General features: G+C 45.0%; 1 protein-coding gene across 7 annotated transcripts in view; it reads right to left on the bottom strand.

The window, feature by feature from the left end:
• LOC130148595 (ceramide synthase 4-like) overlaps nucleotides 1-22,283 on the bottom strand; it is a 48,256-nt gene that overhangs the window by 4,181 nt on the left and 21,792 nt on the right. For all 7 annotated transcript variants that reach the window (XM_056337386.1, XM_056337385.1, XM_056337389.1 and 4 more), the window contains 9 exons: nucleotides 20,153-20,326; nucleotides 12,674-12,791; nucleotides 10,017-10,135; nucleotides 7,986-8,043; nucleotides 6,388-6,438; nucleotides 3,234-3,326; nucleotides 2,214-2,342; nucleotides 1,903-2,009; nucleotides 1,324-1,480 (listed from right to left, as the gene is read on the bottom strand). In XM_056337386.1, the coding sequence (XP_056193361.1) occupies nucleotides 1,324-1,480; nucleotides 1,903-2,009; nucleotides 2,214-2,342; nucleotides 3,234-3,326; nucleotides 6,388-6,438; nucleotides 7,986-8,043; nucleotides 10,017-10,135; nucleotides 12,674-12,791; nucleotides 20,153-20,326 (1,006 nt within the window). The remainder of the gene's footprint in view (nucleotides 1-1,323; nucleotides 1,481-1,902; nucleotides 2,010-2,213; nucleotides 2,343-3,233; nucleotides 3,327-6,387; nucleotides 6,439-7,985; nucleotides 8,044-10,016; nucleotides 10,136-12,673; nucleotides 12,792-20,152; nucleotides 20,327-22,283) is intronic.

Raw genomic sequence — 22,283 nt, forward strand, 5'->3', positions numbered from 1 at the left:
CTACTCTGTAGACATCTACAACACTTAAGAGAATCCATACAAAATATGTATTAATGATGTGGATGCTGGGGCAGACTCTAAGCAAGGCTGAAGACACAAAACTGGGAGGGGTGGCTGGTGTGCCAGAGGATCGCGCTGCCATCCAGAGGGACCTTGGCAGGCTGGAGAAGCAGGGTGGCCGGAACCTGGTGAAGTTCACCAATGTGAAGTCCTGCACCTGGGGAGGAACAACCTGATGGGCTTTTCTAAGAAAAACCTGGAGGTCCCCTCAGACACCAAGGGGAACATGAGCCAGCAGTGGGCCCTTGCCCCTCCTGGCCTGCATTAGGGGTGTTGCCAGCGTGTGGAGAGAGGGGATCCCTCCCGCTGCTCAGTGCAGTGAGGCCACACCTGGCGTGCTGTGCCCAGCTCTGGGCTCCTCAGTACAAGAGAGACAGGGACACACTGCAGAGACCAGTGAAGGACTGCAAAGATGGTGACGGGACTGGAGCACCTCACACATGAGGACAGGCTGAGACTGGGGCTGTCCAGCCCGGAGGAGGCTCAGCTCAGGGGACTGTTACCCATGTGTATTAACAGCTGAGGGGAAGGTGTAAAGAAGACAGACCCAGGTTCTTCTCAGGAGTACTCAGTGACAGGACAAGAGGCAAGGACACAAACTGAAACACAGGAGGTTCCCTCTGAACATCAGGAAAGACTTTTCCACTGAGAGAGTGACCAAGCAGCGGCACAGGGTGCCCAGAGAGGTTGTTGAGTCTCTCTGTCCTTGGAGATACTTAGAAACTGTCTGGACATGGTCCTGGACAACCTGCTCTAGGTGACCTTGCTTGACCCAGGGAATACGGACAAGACTTCCAGAGGTACCTTCCAATCTCAGCCATTCTGTGATCTCAGTAATACTGGAATTAAAAATCCTGCATTATAAGGGAAGCACTTCTGCACTGGCCTCACCAATCATGGTGTCTTTATTTCTTAGTTTTGTTTCAAATGCAAATCATACCAGACTGAGTGTTGGGATCCGTACTCAGATGTCACTGACTTTGTTCACAGAAATCTCCCCTGGAGCCCAATCCACATTTTTCTTGAATATAAGCATCAGAAGTGGACTCAATATTGTAGTGACTCATAAAAAGTCTACTTTTCTTTTGATCAACTTTCTCTAACAATACTGACTGTTCCTTTCACCTCACTGTTTGGAACGTACCTATGTAATTTCACCAAGGCAAGAAGGCACCCACCCCAGACGAACACCTGTGCTCCCAAGCAGTATAGGTGGACCCTCCCTCCCCACGTGATGTACAGAGGACTACAAACTGATCATACCGTGCCCTGGAGGATGAACTTGTAGACCATGTGAATAATTAGGCAGGACCAGAAGACATGGAGCAGCTGCAGAATTATCAGGAGAGCGTTCATGAAGTAGTATCCAAAGAAGGGTTGGAATATCTCCATGGAGTAATAGTAGGTGTTATAGAGCACTCTGCAAGAGAGAGGGAAGTGCAGTGGAGGGAAATGTGTTGTTTGTAGAGCATAATTAAGCCCCAGAAAGCTCTAGTCACAGAAGTTGTTTCAGGTCAGTCACCTTCTCATACATAACACACATGAGTCAACTCTCAGTTCCCCACCAGAAGAAATAAGCAGGGCAGAGCCATAGGCCGAGGACTCCTCCTCTGCAGTATACTTCAGGGCTTTAAGACTACTCTATGAACTCCAAGGCAGACCACCCTAGTTTACCCCAAGGCAGGTACAACGGTCATGTAACACTGTAGCCTATGCAAAGGGCAGGGCCACACGCTCAAGGATTGAACAGCAAAGGCTGCAGCAGAAGATTCAGCATCCAGCTGAATTATCCTGTCTCTCAGAAGGCAGCTTTTCCATTTCCCTTGACTGCAGCAGACTCACGTGTAGGGGAAAACGACCAGGCGGCTGATGAGGAAAACGGCTGAGAAGATCATAAAGAGGCTGTCACAAGTTTTTTTCCACTTCATGTAATTGAATATCTTAGTTGGCTGGAAGAAGAAAGAACAATAAAACAGCGGGCCAAGACAGTGCATCTGCACATGTTCCGGGAGGCTGACAAGCCAGACGCATAAAGTCTGCATGCAGGTTATCCCATACTGTGCTAGATCAAAAGACACACTTTGGCTGAAGAGCATGCTGAAGAGCACCCTTGCTAACTAGGCTTTGCCTGGCACATAAGTTGTGGAGCTCACCTCTAGGAAGCAATCCGAAGCATCATGAATCACCATCACCAGTGTCCCAATGCGGATGTAATTGGCGCAGTATGAGAAACTGATCAGGAAGATGGTTGCAGCGTGATGGACTATCTGCTCCTTGAAATCCTAATGAGAAAGGGGACAGCATAGAATAAAATACATAATGCACCTTCTGAGCTGGTTCAAGCATGCCTCCTGCAGGTAACAATGAAATCTCTCTACCCAATGACTAAGAAACCTCCCACAATGACTAAAACCTTCCACAATAAGGTCATACCCATCTAACTCTTTTACCAAACACATTCTAGAAACGTTGGCAACCAAAAGACCCAGGAATGAGGAGTTTGTGGTGTAAACTCAGGATGTCTCAACAAAGAACACTTCCTCCCTCCACCATTAATTATCTCATGATGGTGCAAATCAGAAGACAGAAGAGTAAGAGCCAATGATTCAGTACAGACAAACTGAAGATAAAGCTTCCTTTCGGTCACAAAGCAGCACCAATACCCATCCCTTCTCTGTGCCCCAGTGCATGCCTACTGGCTTGCACAACAATCACACCCCCAGGCTCGCTGATGGAGACTTACAACCGCCCTTTACTTCTAAGAGTATCTGCAGGCTCAATGTACGCATATGCCTGTGCAATCATACAGCACCCCGTCTGCTGGGTCCCTGGCACCTAGGAACACATGCAGCTTAACTGGCAGAGACCCTTCTCCTATCTCTATGAGCCCTACAGCCTAAAAGAATCCCAAAAGAGCAATTTTTAGGTTTGGATTTGAAGTGTGGATTGAGAACTTGGCAGTAGTTTGCACCTTTCTATGTCAGGGTTTGCATTCCCCACTTCCCAGAGGAGAGGGAAGCGAGTGGCTGGGAATGGAAATTCCTGGGAATAAGCAAGGACAGTCCGCCAAAACCTCAAGACCAGCACTGTACATGTGCTCTTGGAGACCACTCTCCTGAGTGCTCAGCTTGGGTCCTGTTGGTGCTCAATTCCTCCCCGAGGCTGCCACTCACCTTCCTCTTCACATCAAAGGGCAGGGTGAAGACCAGCGACCAGTAGAAGGAGAGCTCCAGCAGGTAGTACCAGAACAGGGAGGACTGGAGAGGCTGTGAGAGAAAGAGAGGCAGTGATCATGGAGATGATTATGGACGGATCCATCAGATAAAGCACAGCAAGGCCTGGAAGTGAAGTCTCCTTCCTAGGCAAAAGAACACCAGGCAACCAAACGAACAGAACTGGCTCCTGCAGCTTCAGGGAGGAAATAGTTCAACCAAACAACATAGTTACTTACTAAATGCCTTCCGTGCTAAGGTGGAAGCAAAGAGCAGGAGAAATTCCACTTTGCCACACCATGTCAAACATTTAGGGAACCACTGAGAAGATCCTGAATATTTTTAGGATTTCCTCATCACTACGCAGATTTCTGAGCAGTTAGAATAGCGCTTTAAAAACTGTGCAAACCATTTCACTATGGTGCAATAGGTAAGTAGTAACTGAATCATTCCCTTTCTACGATTCAAGGAGATGCTTCAGACACCTTGTACTCCACAAGAGATTTTTCAGTTTAATCAAACTAATGGGGGGAAAAGTACAATCCCAGTGTGAACAATAATTGGCATTCTTCTGGATAATTTTTCTAGGGTTTTACAGCTAGAAAACTGAAAAACTCAGCAAGATGCGTGCTTTTTAACAAGGAATTTTTTGCTGTTATGGCATTGTACAGTCTCCTTAAACCTCAACCTATTTGATAAAATTACTATGACTAAAGGGGTTTTGCAACGAGTATTTTCCAAGAATCATGGAGCACAGTGCTCCATTCATAAATACCAATTTATTTGGGCTTTCTCTACCCAAAGTATTGATTTATGGCCTTCACAGATGTCATTTTGTTTTCCTTCATACCACCAGTGGCTGACAGCAGGAGGAAGCACGGCTGGATGCACTGGTGCTACCAAGGGGAATGTTAACATCTCCCATGCTGATATGAGCTGTTCACACTGGAGGTTATCCAAACGGGAGCTCTGGATCAGAAGGGATTTTTTCCCCCCTAAGGCAAGATTATTTGGGAGAACTGGTATTTTGTTGTTGTCTGTGGCACAGGGCATTATGGTCTGTTTAGTAAAAATTGTATTTAATACATTCTTTGTTCCTGCTAACACACAGGTTTGTCCTTGACCTTTCTTGTTCTTCACCGGTGCGAAGCTACTAGCTCTGGTTTTGGTCTTTTCTGTTTGTTACAGATGTTGGAAAGTGTGTGTATTGGGTTTATGCAGCAAGGTTTTGGTAGTGGGGAGCTGCAGGGGTGGCTTCTGTGAGAAGATGCCAGAAGGTGCCCATGGCCGACACAGCCAGCTCCAGTCAGCGCCAAGACCCGCTGCTGGCCAAAGCTGAGCAGGTCAGCGATGGTGGTAGTGCCTGTGGTAACATATTTAAGACGGGGTTAAAACTGCTGTGCAATAACAGCTGGTAGAGGAGTGAGAACATGCAAGAAACAGCTCTGCAGGCACCCAGGTCAGTGAGGAAGGAGGGCTGGGGGGGCTCCAGGCACCGGAGCAGAGGTTCCCCAGCAGCCTGTGGGGAAGCCCCTGGCGAGGCAGGCTGTGCCCCCAGCCCATGGAGCCCATGGGGGAGCAGATCCCCGCCACAGCCCAGGCAGGACCCCACACTGGAGCAAGGGAATGTGCCCTACAGAAATTATAACCCTGTGGAAATTGTGCTGGAGCCAGCTCCTGGCAGGACCTGTGACCCTGCAGGAGAGGAGCCCAGGCTGGGGCAGGTCTTCTGGCAGGACCCGTGGCCCCACAGGGGACCCATGCTGCAGCAGTCCATTCCTGAAGGACTACACCCCACGGAAAGGACCCACGGCAGAGAGGTTTGTGGAGGACTGTCTCCCAGGGGTGGGGATCCCATGCTGCCATGCTGGAGCAGGGGAAGAGTGTGAGGAGGGAGTGGCAGAGACAACATGATGAACTAATCACAACATCCATTCCCTGCTCCAGGCTGAGCGGCCCCAGCTCCCTCAGCCTTTCCCCATCAGGGAGATGCTCCAGTCCCTCATCATCTTCACTGGCCTCTGTCGGACCCTCTCCAGTGGTTCCCTGTCTCTCTGGAACTGGGAGACCAGCACGGGACTCAGCACTCCAGATGTGGCCTCCCCAGGGCAGAGAAGAGGGGGAGGACCACCCCCCCTCAACCTGCTGGCCACACTCCTCGTGCACCCCAGGATCCCACTAGCCCCCTGGCCACACAGGCACACTGCTGGCCCAGGGGCAACTATGGAACAGGCAATAGCCATCTCCTCTAGAGAATTCAGAGCACATAAAAACATAAGGGGGAAGCCAGAGCAGGCAATGGCTCCTGTGCTCAGTGGGTGAAGCCCCATTCTAACTTTTTTCAACTTCTCAAGTTACAGGAGTAGGATAGCAAGGGAGGCAGCTCAGCACAAAATGACCTGGCTTTTGGTTACTATGTCTGCTCCTTGTGTTGATGAACAAGGGAGTGGATTTTATGCCTAGCTGGCAATTTTCATTGAGGTTATTCTGGTCTGGACTGGTAAGAGATGCATGCTTTCCAACCCACTGGACAGCTTCTCACAGTGCTGCTGTGATAAAAACTCAGAATATACATTTAGAACTATAAGAGAGCATCCTCTGAACTTAATGGGAATGCTGCTGTATTGCTACTGGCATACTGCCAGTTCCACTGGGAAACAAACTCCCTGGGGAGCACCGTGGACGTGATTCTTCAGCGTAGCTGAAAGTACATAGCATTCAGAGCATGTCTTCTGCTTTACATGTTCTCCACTGAAGTCTTCACCACTTCTCCTCAGGCAACATGTCCTTCTCTGGCCTCAGTCTTTTCTACAAACTAATCAACGATGGAGCATTCCCATTTTTCAGTTTCTTGGCTCACCTGGTCAGAACTCTCACCTTCCCTTATTTCTGCAGTCTCCTCCTGCTTTCCTGAATCATCCGCTATTGTGTTTGGATTACACCAGATACAAAGAAGTGCTCCCTTGACGAGGATCGGGCTTTGAATTCTTAGAACTTGTGAGTCTGAATTTAATTTAGTGCCCTCTCTTTTCTCACTAATATAACCTGATTTTCAAAAGATATCAAAAGAAAATACAGGATTTGTAACAGCAATTTTCCCTCTTGCATGACTCACCTGTTGTGGGTATCCTGTCCAGCACTCTCTATGGTCCCAAAGCCAAGGCTTCTGGAAAGAAAATACAACATGAATGTGAGAATGCCAGAGGAATTCTTCTCTTACCAACTGTTGAACTCCTTTAGTTTGTTACTACTACAGACACTGCTGTGTTTTATTCTAGGCAGAGCTGGTTGCGCTGTCTGGAATTCAGTTGCCAAGAGACCTCCACTGCAAGAACTTGGTTGCAACACTGCCAATTTGTGGCTATTGCACTGAAATTTCACATGCTGTTTAGCCCAGTTCCAAATAAAATAGCTCAGGGAAGATTTCTACCAACTTGTTGCACCCTTCTACAAGTTTGGGGCAGCGGTGGTGATGTTTTGAATATATTAAAATATTCTTACAACTATTTAATTAAGAATCTCTGTGGTTTGGACAACAACACTTAAACATGGTAAGAAGGTTAAAAACTGAATGTGTCAGGAACATGGTTTTTCCTCTAATGGTGACGATCACGCTGCAGTCTGTTAATTAACAAACCTCTGAAAAGATCCTGTTTTGTTCACACTTGTTATAAAATCAGTGGTTTAGAACTTCACAACTTAGAAACTTCCATAAAAACGTGGCGACTAAAGTCCCCAAAAGTTCTTCCTGCATGGAGCACGCTCTGACCTTTCGCTGTGCCCAGACTTGGTCAGGACCAGCACGCCCTAGAGCTTACAGTGACAGAACATACTCTGTGCCACATCTTAAAGGTAATTTTCAGTAACGGTTCTACAAGGCTCCAGATATCAGAGCTAGGAGCAAGAAGACATTTCTTCTCTCACTGGGCACCTGCTGGCGCACGAGCAATATGGAAGGGAAGCAGTAAGCAGTGGTTTTTAACAAGCAGTGGTAATTAGGAGTAAACGCAGCCTCCTGCTGGCTGGGGAGTAGGATTTACAGCAAATCCAGGTACAGAACCAGGAAAGACATGTGATACAGAATCAGAGAGGGCAAAGCAAAAACTCTGAAACGACTACAGCACACTATGTCACTTAAACTAGAAAGGAAACCCAGATCCTGGAATTTCATGATTCCTCTACTCAGCAAATAAGGCTGTTTTCTGGTGGCCTACTGTGAGATAACTTTTATAGCTACCTGCTGTTTCACTGACTCATGGGGCAGAAGTTTTTGCCATCAGTCTAAAGCTATTGAGCCTGCAATCACACCTTGGGTAAGAAAAAGAAAATTAATAAATAAAATTATCAAACTGCAGTCCATGCTCCAAAAGAAGCCTGAGTTTTTACCTTAAACAGGTATTGAATACAAGACACAAACAGGTCCTGCAGCTTCTACTCAGGTAAGTGTTCCACCTCCTACCCCACAGAAATGTATTTTTACACAATCCCAAGTGTCTTCCGCTTTGCCAGAAGAAGAGGAAGCCTCTTGGTTTTGAGCTGGAGTTTTTAAAATAAACACGGTCCAATATCTCATAAGTGTGCTGTGCAGAGGATACACACTGATCTGGTGGGAAAACCTCTATCAGAAGGTCTGAAAGGACATGTCTGACACAATCTGCCGTTCTTGCAGCACTGGCTAGGTAGAACGGCAGGTGGCACCGCTTGTGTACTCACATCGTATAGGACAGCAAGCCCAGTGAAGAAAGAAGTGATGTAAAATGTAAACCTCCAGCTACAAACAAACAAAACAAAGTACGTTAGAATCCCATTCGTTAACCACCAAGTTGCAAGTCTGTGTATCAATTGCTCCTTCAAAGAATGGAACTATTAAGGCAAAGACATATATTAATACAGTCAAAGTTTGCCCAGATCGTAACAGGAGTGGCTCTTTGCATGTCACTAGCACATTCACCAGACTAAAGCAATTCTTCTGCTTTAGACATGGCAGAAAATACAATAATCCCACTGACTAACATCACCCAGATAACCATCCCAAACCTTCCCAGGACTAGTAGATGCATGGGTAGAAGTCAAACAATGCCAGTATCTCTCTAGGCTTTTGGAGATTAGGAATGCTAAATTTGTTATCATGTAAAGCAAGTAATTACTATCATGTTTGATCTCAGCCAGGAGCTAGTAATGACTTACTCCCATTGAACCCACACAAAAGTACGTATGAACTGTTTGCCAGTTTCAGTGGACAGAAGCAGGTCACACTGAATGTACACACATATAGTAAGGAATGAGGTGAATTTCACCCCAACAGAATAAACAAGTTGTTAGTAATGAGTAAAACTGCCTAAACCAGTCCTTTGATTTCCAAAAATCTCTGTAACAAATCAGAAGCGACTACATTTGAGGAAGAGACTCCACCTGTCAACAAAACCCCCAGGAGGAGCTCCAGGACAGACAAAACTGTACAAAACTACTACATCACGTGGGAGACATTCTCTCTATAAACTGCAAATGGTGACAGAGGGTAGGTGGAAGGACACCATCCCAGGTGAGCTGAGTCAGAAAACTAGTTACTGTTTACTATTCACTGCAAGTCAGCTGAGTGCAGGGAGAACTTAAGATTTCATCTTGATGGGAGCAGATTAAGCAAGGTTGCTTTACAACTCCTTGTCCACAGACTATGTAAATATTTCTAACTGAACTATCTGGAATATTATAAATAAATAATACACATCCTTTTTTTTCTTTTTCAATTGGGGTTTTTTAGGCAGGGGTTCTGAATGAGAGGTTGAGTGCTAAATGGAGCATGAGGTGATTAGCTCAAAGTTGATGCCTACTCTGTGCATACACACTTCTAGACAGATGAATAGCACTGCAGGTATTTAATGATTTCTTTCATCTCTGTGGCTCTCCTGGGAGAACCTACTTCCTTACATAAATAGCAGAGCAGCCGCTCGTAAGTAAGGCATTTCAACCAAGCTCAGGAGAATCCTCCTTTTCTGTGGAAAGCCTAGCCAGCATGAACATTCACAGAACTGGCTGATGTGAGATTTATTTTGTGCCTCCACATAATATGGAGGATTTCCACACAGCTCTTTCCAAGAAGAGCTTTGCCTTTTGGTAAACACAAGCTTTCACACAGGCCCCTTTTTCTGCTGCTGTGAAAGGTGCTGGGTTTTGACTTTCAGGATGCTGAAGTCAACTGACAGCAGAATACAACCTAGCCCACGGCCTGTGACTTTTGAAAGCAAGAGCATGCAGAACAGTTGCCACAAGGATGCAGCAGAAGGAATCAGCTTGCAGTGAGGCAAGGGAAAACCAACAGAAAGGCTCTTTTGAAAGCACCAAAACAGCAGCAAAGCAGCAAGCAGCAGTAAGATGCAAAAGAGTAGGAAGTTTTTCAGGTACAATTGTGTTTCAAAGCAGAATGCCAGTCTTAAAAGTCAGAAACATAAGCCCTATAAGGAATAAAGGTGAGACAGGAGTAAAAGGAGACTTGGGAGCAATACCAAAGGGGAAAAGCAAGGAACATTTCAGTAACAGAGAAGAAGCAGAGAATTGCAGAAGAACCAGGTGGGGCAGGGAAGACCCAGGCTGCTCTCCGTGTAGGGGTGGAGGGCAGGCAGGGTGGCAGCGGAGCTGGGATGCTCTTGGCGGAGGGGCGGAGAGCAGGCTGGGAGGCAGTGAGCTGCCTGCCGAGCTCAGCCCTGGTGAAGGGCCCGGCTGCTCGTGGCTTGTGCTCCCACTCACCAGGCCTCACAGAACTTCTTCGACAGGCTGGGTCGGTCTGTGTTCCTCCGGCGCCGGAACCACCTCTCTACCTTCCTCACTGGCAGGTCACACTGTTTGGCTAAACTGATCAGCTCACCCTGGAAAACAGGTGAGGAAGCAGGTTCAGATCCAGGCTTGAAGGTCCGAAGGGGCACTGCGGGTATCATCTGACCCACCACAGAGCCCAGCTGGGGCTCCTGGCAAGCCCAGATCTGTTCAAGCTAAGGCACCTTTCAGAAAGCTGATGGTTCTTAGTGTAAAGACCTCAGACAGTAGAAAATGTTTCAACTCCCCCCACAAGCAACTGGTTATTAATACTAAATATTGAAACTTGTGAACTTCACCGAACTCTGGTCTCGTCTCCTCTCAGGAGTTTGCTGTTTAATTACTTCCTCACCCTGTCTTAAGAGACCAAGTCCCTTAAAGGTGTTACTCCAAGAAAGATTTACTACAGCTTAAAGAGTTTTTAAAGTTCTGCACCAAATCTTGTCATGCTTTTCAGCATTCTGATGCAGTATCAGCCAATAACCTGAGTGACATCATGAGCAGACATAACACCATTTTCCTACTGGATATTATCCTGTTGTGGTAAACCTGTGAGGGGTAATTTTTTCAATAGATTACCCACGGAAACACTGCAATTGCCTTCCTTCTTGTCCTCAGGCTCTTCAGTTTGGCATGTGACATGAAAAAGGTTTGTCATGTTTTATATTCCTTCTGGAAGGGTCACCATGGATAGCCTCATTTTTTAAGTAATCATTTTTCATGGAATGCATTTACCTCAATGGTATCATGTGAGGGTGACTTACACAGTCTGAACATGTTGTACAAAAGTATGTCCATGACCATTTTTCAGATGTGCTTCCTTCCAGTCTTACTTAATGACTTCTCTTCTTGTGGTGGAGACAAATGGAGACAATATTCTCCAACTGCTCCATAATGTGGAATTCCTCGCAAGCACAAAGCTGCTAAGAACAGCAAAATCTCATCTTGTATTGGACAAGAACCTGACTCATAAGCAGGTGTTTGAGAACTCGTGGGAGAGGGAGAAAACCAGAAGACCAGCTGAGGTGTAACCAGTGAACAGAGAGAGTAAGGCAGCAGCCAGCTGCACCGTTTTTGCTCCATGTCACACTGCTTCCAGGAGTCTCATGGTGAGGATATGCTCCAGTATCACAGATTCTATGGGATAAAAGCGCCAGCTTCAGTGCAGTGTGGGTGCAGGTAAAGCTGCGGGGAAAACCTGCTTGCAAAGCTGAGCCTTGAGTTAGATCTCTTTGACAGGAGTCGTTTTACTGACGAAAGTGTGGATTTTGCAGACAGACAGGCAAGAGGAAGGTCAAGGACCACTATACTAGCAAGAGTTCCTGAGAACACTCCTTCCCACTGCTGGGAATAAAGGCTGGCTGCGCAACCCAGATGAATGCCTACATTTTTATTTTAGCCTCCACTCTTTTGTTTTTAACCTGGTACTGAACGTCCTGAGGCTCCACATGCCCCGCTGCAGTACAAACCGTGCCACAACAGTCTTGTCAAGGCAGTATGTACACACTAGGACTACCCACTGGGACCAGAACCCCAGCCCTCTGCTCATCCAGCTATTGCTTCAAGGCCAAGAAAGCCTGAAAAAAAGGAGCTGAAAGAAAATCTGATTATTTTCCTTACCACAGGGGTCACACCCAGGGGCTTCTCTGACAAGGTTAAATCCTAATGCTGCCTAACGATTCATAATCCTGCCAATGCTTTTTCCCTCAGCAGCAGCCACTGTAACTCCAGATTACCCTGCCAAGTTCTTCGAGATCACTCTTTTTCTCTCTCATGGGAAAACCACCTGCCATTTCTGTTTGCAAAGAGCGTCAGAAAACGGCAATGTCTGTATTGACAGCCAAGATTAACTGCTTCCTGAAAGGCCAACCTCAAACTCATGGACTGCACAGCAACAGAATGACCCACTGCAGAACTAGGAGCATCAAGCAATTCACGCCTGCCAAGCTGCAAGGACTAGCAACATGGGAGTCAGTTCACAGAGCTGATGTGACAGGGATTTGCTAACACATGAAAAGAAGCCATCACAGAATGGCTGGGGTTGGAAGGAACCTCTGAGGGTCGTTTGGTCCAACCCCACTGTTCAAACAGACCTATCTAGCATGGGTTCCCCAGGAGCATGACCAGACAGCTTTTAAGTATCCCCGTGGATGGAGATTCTACAACCTCCCTTGTCCCAGGGCCTGGTCACCCTCACAGTAAGAACCTGTTTCCTGATGTTCAGACAGAGCCTCCTGTGTTTCAGTTCATGCCATATATAAGGCAAACACAAGAGGGAACAGGAGTTGTCATGATTTCCTTTGGGAGAAGTTTCCTGTCCATAAAACTCTGGGACTTACATTTTTTGAATGCTGCCTATAGAAAGCTGCTACCCTCACATTTCAGGAGCAGAACTGATAGCTGTGAACATTTGCAGAATGACTTCAAGGGCTGGCTGGTCTCAGGCAGCCAACGCTACAGTGGTTCCTGCTGCTCTGTTGAGCTTCCAAATATGAGTGGCATTACCAAACCTCAGAATTACAAACGTGATTTCATTTGGCTAAAGACACAGGGGCTAAATCCAGAGGGAAGCAAAGACAGAAAGGGCTCACCTCTCCAGGATTCTTGCAGCGCGTATTGTAGAATGTTTCCAGCATGGGGTGGGGCTGAGCTTTTGGTCTCTCCTTGTCTCTCACACCCAGTTTGCTACTGAGCGGCAGGGCTATGGCTCTGCAAAAGAAAAGATAAAGGTTCAGCCAAAAATAGAACAGTGATTTCTGATATCGCAACACTGTTAAAACATCATGTAATACCTAACAGCTGTCTCTCACATTTTGAATCTAAGCACAAGTATCATATCAAGAAGATAAACCAGATAAACCAGATAAAGAAACGGAGAAGAAAAAACCCCAAACTTAACAGCAGAAACAGTGGGACTTGTATTCTACTGTCCTGAGCTCTGTGCTGCAATATCCAAAACTACATGAGGCTGGCAAATTCTGTATCCTGCCTTGTCAACTTCGGAATCCACTGTGCTTGGGTACCCGGGATTACGGCATGAAGCCCAAGCTCGCAGAAACAGCCGTGATACCTATCATTGGTCTTTGGCTTGCCTGCAGCTTGTGCGGAGTACCACATTGATGATAAGGCCTGAATGTTGTTCACCGCTCGATCTAAATCACTGAACATACATGGCACCCACTTGAATGGCATTCACTTGAACTAAGGATCTGCCTCAGGATCAAGAGGGAGGCTCTGTCAGATGTGTGGTATTAATGCAGAAGAAATGTCCCACTGAAACAGGAGGCCACGTGGTCTTTACTGGAGTAATTTACCTCCTTTTTTTCCTAATGCGAGTCAAACACCAGTTGTAAAATAAGAACATAGCAACAAGACACCTAGTCACAAGGAACACATGCTTACACTCGCTGTGCATCTCCAGTCTTTCACAGTGAAACAATGCAAATTTAAAAATCTACATAAATAGAAAAAAGTTACCAAGAGGTAACAAAACCAGGCATAGAACTGCTGTGCTCAACAGTGCCACTCCTCCGCCACGAACACTCCTCTCCCTCCGCAGCAGGAAACCGCCTCCATCAATGGTGTGAAGCGAGGTCCTGCGCAGACGCTGCACAAACAGCGAACGTGGCAAACCAACATTTAAAAAAAGGCCCAAATTAACTGCACCCTCCTTGAATTTCTGGAGAATTAGCTGCCTTTTACACACTGCCACTGGCACGCAGTTGGTCTCACTGAAAAAAAAAAAAAAGAGCAGATTGTCCACCTAGAGGCACTTCTCAGCACGGTTGCTGTACGCTAAACATACAAAATCTCTGGAAAACATTATTTCTGCATGTAGGAGTAGAAGTTTTTTGCTTGAGGTGCTAACAGCTTCCCTGAACAGTTACAGGGTTATCAACTGTAAATCGCTGTTGAGGGTGGTGGTTACGGGCTGATGAATACCATGCAGTGGAAGTGGCTGCTGAGACCCAAGCCTGCTCTGCTGTGCAAGCTACTTCACTATGTAGGCGTTTAAAAATGTTTTATTTAAAAATAGTATGGGATATATTTATGACTGTGATTATATGGCATGATTGCCTGTGGTCTCTTCTAGCCATAGAGCCTATACGCCATACATGCAGGTGCCTAGTGACTATTCTAAATCAAACATTCTTCCAGAAGGGTCTTTTGGAAGTTTTCAAGAATTTGTTTCTTGATATAATGAACAGGTATCAAAAGCAGTTTTATGAACAGATCGCCTATCCAAAGAATACTGTAACTTCTATTACATTAAGACACAAAACACAGAATGGTTACACATTTTGCTCACTTGTGTAACAGCTGATTTCCACCTTTCTTTTGCACAGCCAGCCCACCAGCCTGTGTATCAGTTGTCCTTTTTCATCATCTCTGGGAAATTCCTTTGGCACCACTGGCTACAAAAATATTCAAAGATGTACCAAGACCAAGAAAAAAGATATGTTTCTAACATGAGAGAAGGGCCAGGGGTAAGCGTGCTTGCTAGCTGCTTTCCAACATGACACACAGGTTTTGCAAAATCTATGTGTAAGCATCGATTAGTTTCAGTAAACTTCAGCAGCAGCCTGGCATTGCTGCCATTGGCAAACAGCTGGATAGCAGAGGAATACAGCCACCATTGGGAATTCTGGGTTTTAGCTCTGATTGCTCTTAATTAATGTTTCAATTCTATCTTATGATATCTTTAATATCAAAAAGGTTACCAGTGACACAGGACCAGCAGGTCCTGTGCCAAGAACAATGACACAGGATTTCAATATCCATAGCTATATCAAAATTGAGAAAACATCTACCTTAAGCTCTGCACTAGGTCTTAGTTCTTATATCAAGCAGTTCTTTGAAGTGGGCCTGATCCTCCTTTTTTAAAGGTAAGTCATTCGATACAAACTCCTCTGAAGAGGACGATGTAACCAAGTTCTGCTGAAGAACCTTACTGCAACCTTATCAGTCCACATCAGGAACTGCAAGGTCTGAAATTTTCCAGACACATTAAAAGGAAAGAGAATATTTCTGCCAGGTGTCAGGGCAGCTTGCCAACGAGCTTTTTTTATTGAAAAACTATTTAAAGTATCTTGACTGATTTCTTAATTTTGTTTAATTTGTCTTCTCTCTCTTTCCTGCTCGTTTGTTATGGTCATGGCAAAAAATCTTACTATAACAGAAACAAGTCAGTTGCAGTTGATGAAGACAGAGTGTAATTAACCAAAGTTACAATTACTTTGTTGTTGAAGGGTTTGAGTTTAACCATGAATTATGGGACCAATCCTACTTTTATGAACATCATTGGGAAATCAAGGCCTGAAATTCTTCCTAAGGGACGTTTGTACATGTTGGATGTATGCTCTGACTCAGTTTTCAGTTAGACCTTGTTCCAAGCACAACCCCAAGAGGATGATGCTTGTACTGATTTCAACATCACAGATTCATCATCTCAGTTGCAGGGATGGTCTCATCATGGCAGTTTATCAGCTCTCTGGAAGACAGAAGGAGAAAGTCTGAGGACTAAACTGTACCACTCTCCCCAGCTAGGTAAGGCAAGACACGGTGAGATGATTCTCATCTCAAGCCTACTTCTTCATCAGTGAGCTTCTCTCATTTCAATTTACAAAGGAAAGTTCACACTAAGGCATTTTATTCAGTAACCACCAAAGAACAAACTGTCTTGTGTGAAATCTGATGAAGTTGAAACTAAAAGGATTAATCATGAAGGGGCATAAATTGATACTCCCACACCTTGCAAAACTGGGCTACACAACCCCTGCAGAGGCTTTCAAGAGTTAGTGTGACGTACAAGAAATAATTTAACTTGGGGGAGGGGGTGTGGGTTTTTTCTCCCACAGATGTTTCCTAATTTATAAGGGTGCCACTTTGCAAATATTTTCTAGTACTAAGAAATGCAGAACCAGTGACAGCACCACAATTCCTATTCTTTGAATTGCAAAAATTTATTTTAGCCTCATGCTTTCCTTTGGCAGAGGGCTATCCCTGTTCCCCTTGAATAGTCTCTGCTTTCTCTTACTTATAGGAGAATGCTTCACATTGAAGTTAAACTGACTGTTCCATTTGATACAAGATCTCAAGTCACTACAATGCTACTGTCCAAACTGAGTCAAGTCAGTTCACAGTTTCCAATTAAACACTAAAACGTGTCCCACATCTTTGCACAAAAACCTGCCTACAGGACCTAACCAAAAGCTGTTTTCATATCCTTCTTTATTATAGACCATGACATCAATCAACAACAGAAGTCTGTGCAAAATTAATTTCAGAAAGACACACTTCCAAATACAATACTTGAAAAAACGGTGCCCTCTCCTATCCTTCTTCTGCTTCTGAGTTCAAGTATCTGTTCCCTGCAGATCAACTGTATCCCTTTCGTCTGATGTACTACATAGGGCTCACGTACGTTTGCAGCCCTCCTAACAAGAGGCCTAATCTTCCTGATTAAAATCTAGTGCAATTTGGGAATTATTCAGATTCAAATTCACTGACATTGCCTTTCAGTTCCCCAACATCCAAAAATCACTGGCCAAGTCCAAAATCAGACGATTAAATTGCATGTAAATTCTGGTTTTCAACTTTCTGCTTTACTATTCCTCAAAGGACTTCAGTTTCCACATTTTCCTAACTACACAGGCTGTGCAATAGAAGCTATGATTCCTTCAGAATCACAAAACTCCAAGAATGTGATTTTTATGGAAAAGACTCTCAAACATTTAGAACCAGAAGAGAAGCCAACATCCCTGCTTGCAGGCTTATGTCCAGGGAAAAGTTCTGCCAAGGTATACGGGTGCTTAAATCAGGCTCTGAGTTATGGGTGCAGCAAAGATCTCATACTCACAAGCACAATCTGGAAACATCAAAAGAAGGGGAATAGTTCCCACCTTGCGGGTCCCCCCTCTTTTGTCAGGACATCATTATCTACCTTCCCCAGCATCTGCTTCAGTATGGTGGCAAAGACCAGGAGCACCGCAGCGGTAACCAGCTTTCTCCTCTGCAGCACTGAATGCCCCATTTTTCCCACCTTCCCCAGAGCAAACTGGCTCACAGAAGAGTTGCTTCACCAAAAAGCGTGAGCTGTTTCTTCTCCCCCAGGGCTGCACCCACAACCTTCTCAGTTCTCCCAGGCCCCACCCAGCTACCACATTGTCCTCTTCCCACAGCCACCACCTAATCCACAGAATAACTGGTTAAAAGGATGTCACTGAGATTTTTCCAGTTCAGCCAGCAAGCGCCAAGGAGAGGAAAATCCATGCTCGAGGAAGCAGGGTCTTTCCCAGGCTTCATCTCCAAACCAAGAAGATGGAATCTGCTCAAGCGCAGTGGCGGATGCAGCTGCTGAATGAGGGACTGCAGAAAATCCTCTGGGCTTCTCCTGCCTCTTAGTATTTTCCTGGAGTTCTGACACAGATAAATGACACGAGCACATTACAGCATTTCTGAAATCCCAAAGCAGGCACCACCAGGAACACAAAGTATTTCCAGAGACAAAAACCACTTTGCACCTGGTGCACAGTTGCAGATAACAGGTGAGGGTAGAATCAATTGCCAGAGGCCAAGCTAAAGCCACCAAACCCAAACTTGTATACTAGTTACACACACTCATTTTGACCCGCAGACCAGATGTACAAAGCTACAAAGCCAAGGCCATCTACATGGAGAATGAGAAGTAACATACACACCCTTTCAGTCTGCAATTCTCAAACTTTGTGCAAATTATTTTAAACAGGGCTAGAGCCACTGTACACACAAGGTAACGGAGCAACAGGGATCCTGATTCATACCTCCCATTTGCTAGGGGAAGCTTTCTTCTCCAGGATGAACTGAATGTGAAACAGTAATGGTTGAGAATGAGAAAATGTCATGCTGAAATAAATGACCATAGAGAATTAGGACAAACAAGAATACAGCTCAGAGCATTCCCCTGCCATTGGCATAGGTAAGATAGTGGTATGATTACAGGTTTCCTGGACCTGTAAAATGGGCTTATGATACTATCTTTTTAAAGGGTGTGACAAGAAGCTTTTACTTAATGAAGTTTGTGAATCAAAGCAGCTTTAAAATTAATGAGTAGGACCAGGCCTGTGGAATCTCTGTCAGCTGAGGCAGCACTAGGATAGGAAAGAAAAAAATCGTTTTACCTGGCCATCCGCATCTTAAAGCGGATGGAAAAGGTATTTAGATTGACTAGGAGTGGCAAGAGGAGGAGGAAGAAAAGAAGAGTGTCACAGAAGCACAGAACGGATGCTAAAAGGGACCTCTGGAGATCATCCAGACCACCTCTGCTGCTCAACCAGGATCTGCTACAGCAGACTCTGGAGGGCTCTGTCCAGCTGGGTTTCAAGTACCTCCACAGATGGAGACTCCATTTCCCCTCTGGGGAACCTGTTCTAATGTTTGACCACCCTCACAGTAAAAAAAAGCATTTTCTTATGTTCAGATGGGGCATCACGCATTCCATTTGTGCCCACTGCCTGTCCGCTGGGCACCACTGAGAAGATTTTGGCTCCTTCTTCTTCCTGCTTGTCTTGCACTGGGGAGCCTAGAACTGGACAGTCCTAGTCGATGCAGGACACGGGCTAATCTCCAGCTTAACAGCGCAGATGTGTCCAAGTCACTGACTGACAGTGCCTGCCTGAAGGAGTGCTGGATGCTGCCATGTCTTGCAGATCAGCAAGGAGGAAATGTGAGTCAGTTGTGTTTTAATGGTTACCTACAGCACCACGGGTCCCACATCAGCAGAGGTAACTAAGACACCTGCATCCCCAGCAAAGTACAGTGTAAAACCCATGGAATTTATGGCATGCACACTAAACGTATTGTTTACAAATAACAGATTTGGATTCCAATTTTATATTATCATAAAATGATTATTTAGAGAACCATTCACACATTTGTGTTTACATAAAAATACTGGCTTTTTTTTTAATTAAAAACATTCTCAAAGCAGAGCTCTGAATCATTTCAACTTCTATAAACTTTTCCAAGCTGTCCTTGTATCAGAGAATCTGAAGAAGAAACATCTTTCTAGCCTACATTTCCATCTTCTTGTGCAGCCACTTCTTTTAAAAAGATGACAAAGACATTTTAATTGCCTTTTCCCCCTCTCTCTAAGCTTAAAACCACTGTAAATTTGACTAAACTATTTCAAAGATTACCTCTTCAATTAGCTAGGAATGGGGATTTTTTCAGTCCAGTGAAGATCACTTTGAAGAGGATTCAAAATCATGAAAGGGGACTAGTCTGCAGTCTCAACAACAGCTGACACTACGGTAAATCTCAGTAACCCACCAGCAAATCACACTGTGTTGCAAAAGACACGAACTACTGACTAAACTGCACAAAGCAACCACACCAGCTCAGTCAGCCCTGCAGGACTTCTAGCTATGCCTTTGCCATAACCCCCGAATTTTCTGAAGTAGTATGCAAAACACTCAGATGGCTCTGAGGCCACAAATAAGCGCTACAAATGCCTCTACACGGCAGTCCCAAGGAAATGACACTCCCAAACCCAGAGCAGTGGTCAGCAAAATGCCTGTCTGTGTGGCTATGGGGTGCTGATTCTGAGGTCAGATGACTCAGCCCAATCTAATGCATCTTCCTCAGGCTTGTCTGTCAAGTGCAATGCCCCAGATCCCTATTAACCAAAACAAAGGAGATTTAACTGTATTTGGGTAGTCTAAACATGATTTCTGCTGCACTTGACCCAGGAACAGCAAGTAACGAACAACAGAACTCAAAATGGTGTGTCTTACCTTCTGTAACACAAGCATAAACCTCATCTAGGGCCTACCTGTTTTAAGTGTAGGAAGTCACATTGCTTACAATTAGATGTTGAGCGTAGGGTTTGTGTTCTATATTCAACACACTTCTTCAGCTGGTACACAGGGCTGCAATGAAAGAGCTGAAAAATGTACCTCAGAAGACTTTATGACCTGGAGTTTCTGTGGACCTCTTCAGTCATACACTGGCACAAACAATAAAGCCAGCTTCTGGACCCAAACTGCCAGCCTTATCCCTAAAAAAATCCCAAACAGTACTAAATAACTTACCTTTCAAAGGCACATCGAATGACAACCAAGATTAAAGCAAAAGGGATACTGATCAGGAGATCACGAGGCTGAGGGTAATGAACATCTTCAGACTCTTGCATGTCCTGCCAGGTGATTCCTGGGGGCAGCCAGAACTCGTGCTGCCACAGCCACTCATACAGAGAGCGTGCCATCCTGGAAGGGAGAGAGATCAGAATAAACTGAGGACAGCCTCACACACAGCAAACCTGTCAGCACAAGCCAGTGAAGCAGATGAAGGATGACGCCCTTGCTGAGGTTGCATCTGGCTGTGAAAGCAGAAGAGGTGTGGAATGCATCAGTGCCCAACGAACTGATAACTTGCTCACAAATTTTTATCGGGTGCTTGGTGACTGCTGACTCCTGGCACAGAACCAAGAAAGAGCTAAAATAGAGATACGTGGAACATTAGTGTCATTCTCAGCAAGGTGTATCAGAAAGTTTTACATTTACTATTGCAGCTTCTCAGGTTCATAGGCTCCTTTCTACAGGACTGACAGCTTGGTGTCACCAGGATGCAGCAAGCCTGCTCCAGGGCTGGCTTCCAGCTGTCTTTTTATATGTACATAATCAGTCTTTGATCTTTTGTATTTATTTGCTTCTATTTACATACTGTAATTCCACTGTGTGCATATGTATGCATTATAATTAATATTATTCTGAGACCTCACCTTTTTAAATAAACAAAAAAATTCAGTCTATCTTCTGCTTTAAATAATTAAGGGAAGTACTTCCAGGTAAGAATTTTTGTGCTAAGTGGTAAGCTGGATTCTTAATATCATTTTAAAGACCATGCTTGACGGTGGGGTTTAGATACATGATCAGAGAATTTAGCAGCATAAGAGACAGTGAAATGGTTGTAACAATGCATTTAACATGAAAATACTGTCGGTAGGTAATTCTACCTCATACACAAATGAGCTGTGCTGCCCTCCAGTACAGGCTGCTCATCCTAGTTGGTCACAACAAATACCCCAAACACAAGCTCTGAACAGAAATCAACCAGGCTCAGTGCAGGCACAGAATAAGGAGGGGGGAAGCGTTGGAATGAGATGCCCACTGGGATCACCCCAACAGCACACAGGAAATGCCACCTTACAAAACCAAGGAGAAAAGCATATAATTTAAGTGTCTGACCCAACTATCACAAAGCGTCTCAGCCAGCAGAGGCCCAAACCCCAGCCCATTTTCTGCAAGGAAAACTGCCTAACAGATCGAAAATGAATCACACGTTTGATTTTGAAGATGTCTTTTAATTCTTTGCAATTACACAACAAAGCATTCTCCCTCTAGAACTCTATATATCTGGCAGCAGCACAAAAAGATGCAGCACATACTTGGTTGAGGACAGCAGCTGAACTCTGCCGAAGGCTCTCTGTGGGGAGTATATAAAGTAAGTTTGCCAATTTGGTTCCAATCTTCTTCGAATCAAACTGCTACGGAAGTAAACTGCCATTATCTAATCTACTCTCATGTACGAACTATATATAGTCAGGATCACCTGAGAATCACCTGAAGAGACTTCTTTATCTCTGCAGCTATCTTTTCACATCACAAAACTATACAAGAGGGTACAGTACATAGCAACATATTTATCTTCTGCAATTTACACCGGCCAAGCTCCCAAGTGGAGGCAGCTGGAAAGCTGAAGACAATGGTGTGTCTAAAATGCCCTCAGAAAAGCGTAAGCGGGCCCATTTCTTTCTCACAAGTTCTTTATGCCTCACAGAGCACCGCGTGCTATTAGTTGTAGCTTTGTAATTATATACAGGATGAAGCCCTCCAGCCCTGAGGACAGTGTAATAGAGAGGCACAAAGAAGAGTTCAGCAAGAACAAAGGAAAAAAACAATACTGCAAGAATACTTACACTGAACACATCAGCCTTAGGATCTCACTGTGAGCAAAACAGTGAATGCTGGAAGAACAGCATTAAGTTTGTCATAGAATATACATGCAAGGATGAAATCAAGAATAGAGAAGTACCACAGATATGCCATGGCGACAGGGAGGACAAGGCTTCAGCACTTACCCAGCCTATAGTGGGACAAGATCAGGCACTCAATATATAACCCAACGAAGCTCCTGTAAGCTGACACAGCTAGAAGTTCTTGA

This window comes from Falco biarmicus, chromosome 4 (genome assembly GCF_023638135.1).
Source record: "Falco biarmicus isolate bFalBia1 chromosome 4, bFalBia1.pri, whole genome shotgun sequence".
NCBI lineage: Eukaryota > Metazoa > Chordata > Aves > Falconiformes > Falconidae > Falco > Falco biarmicus.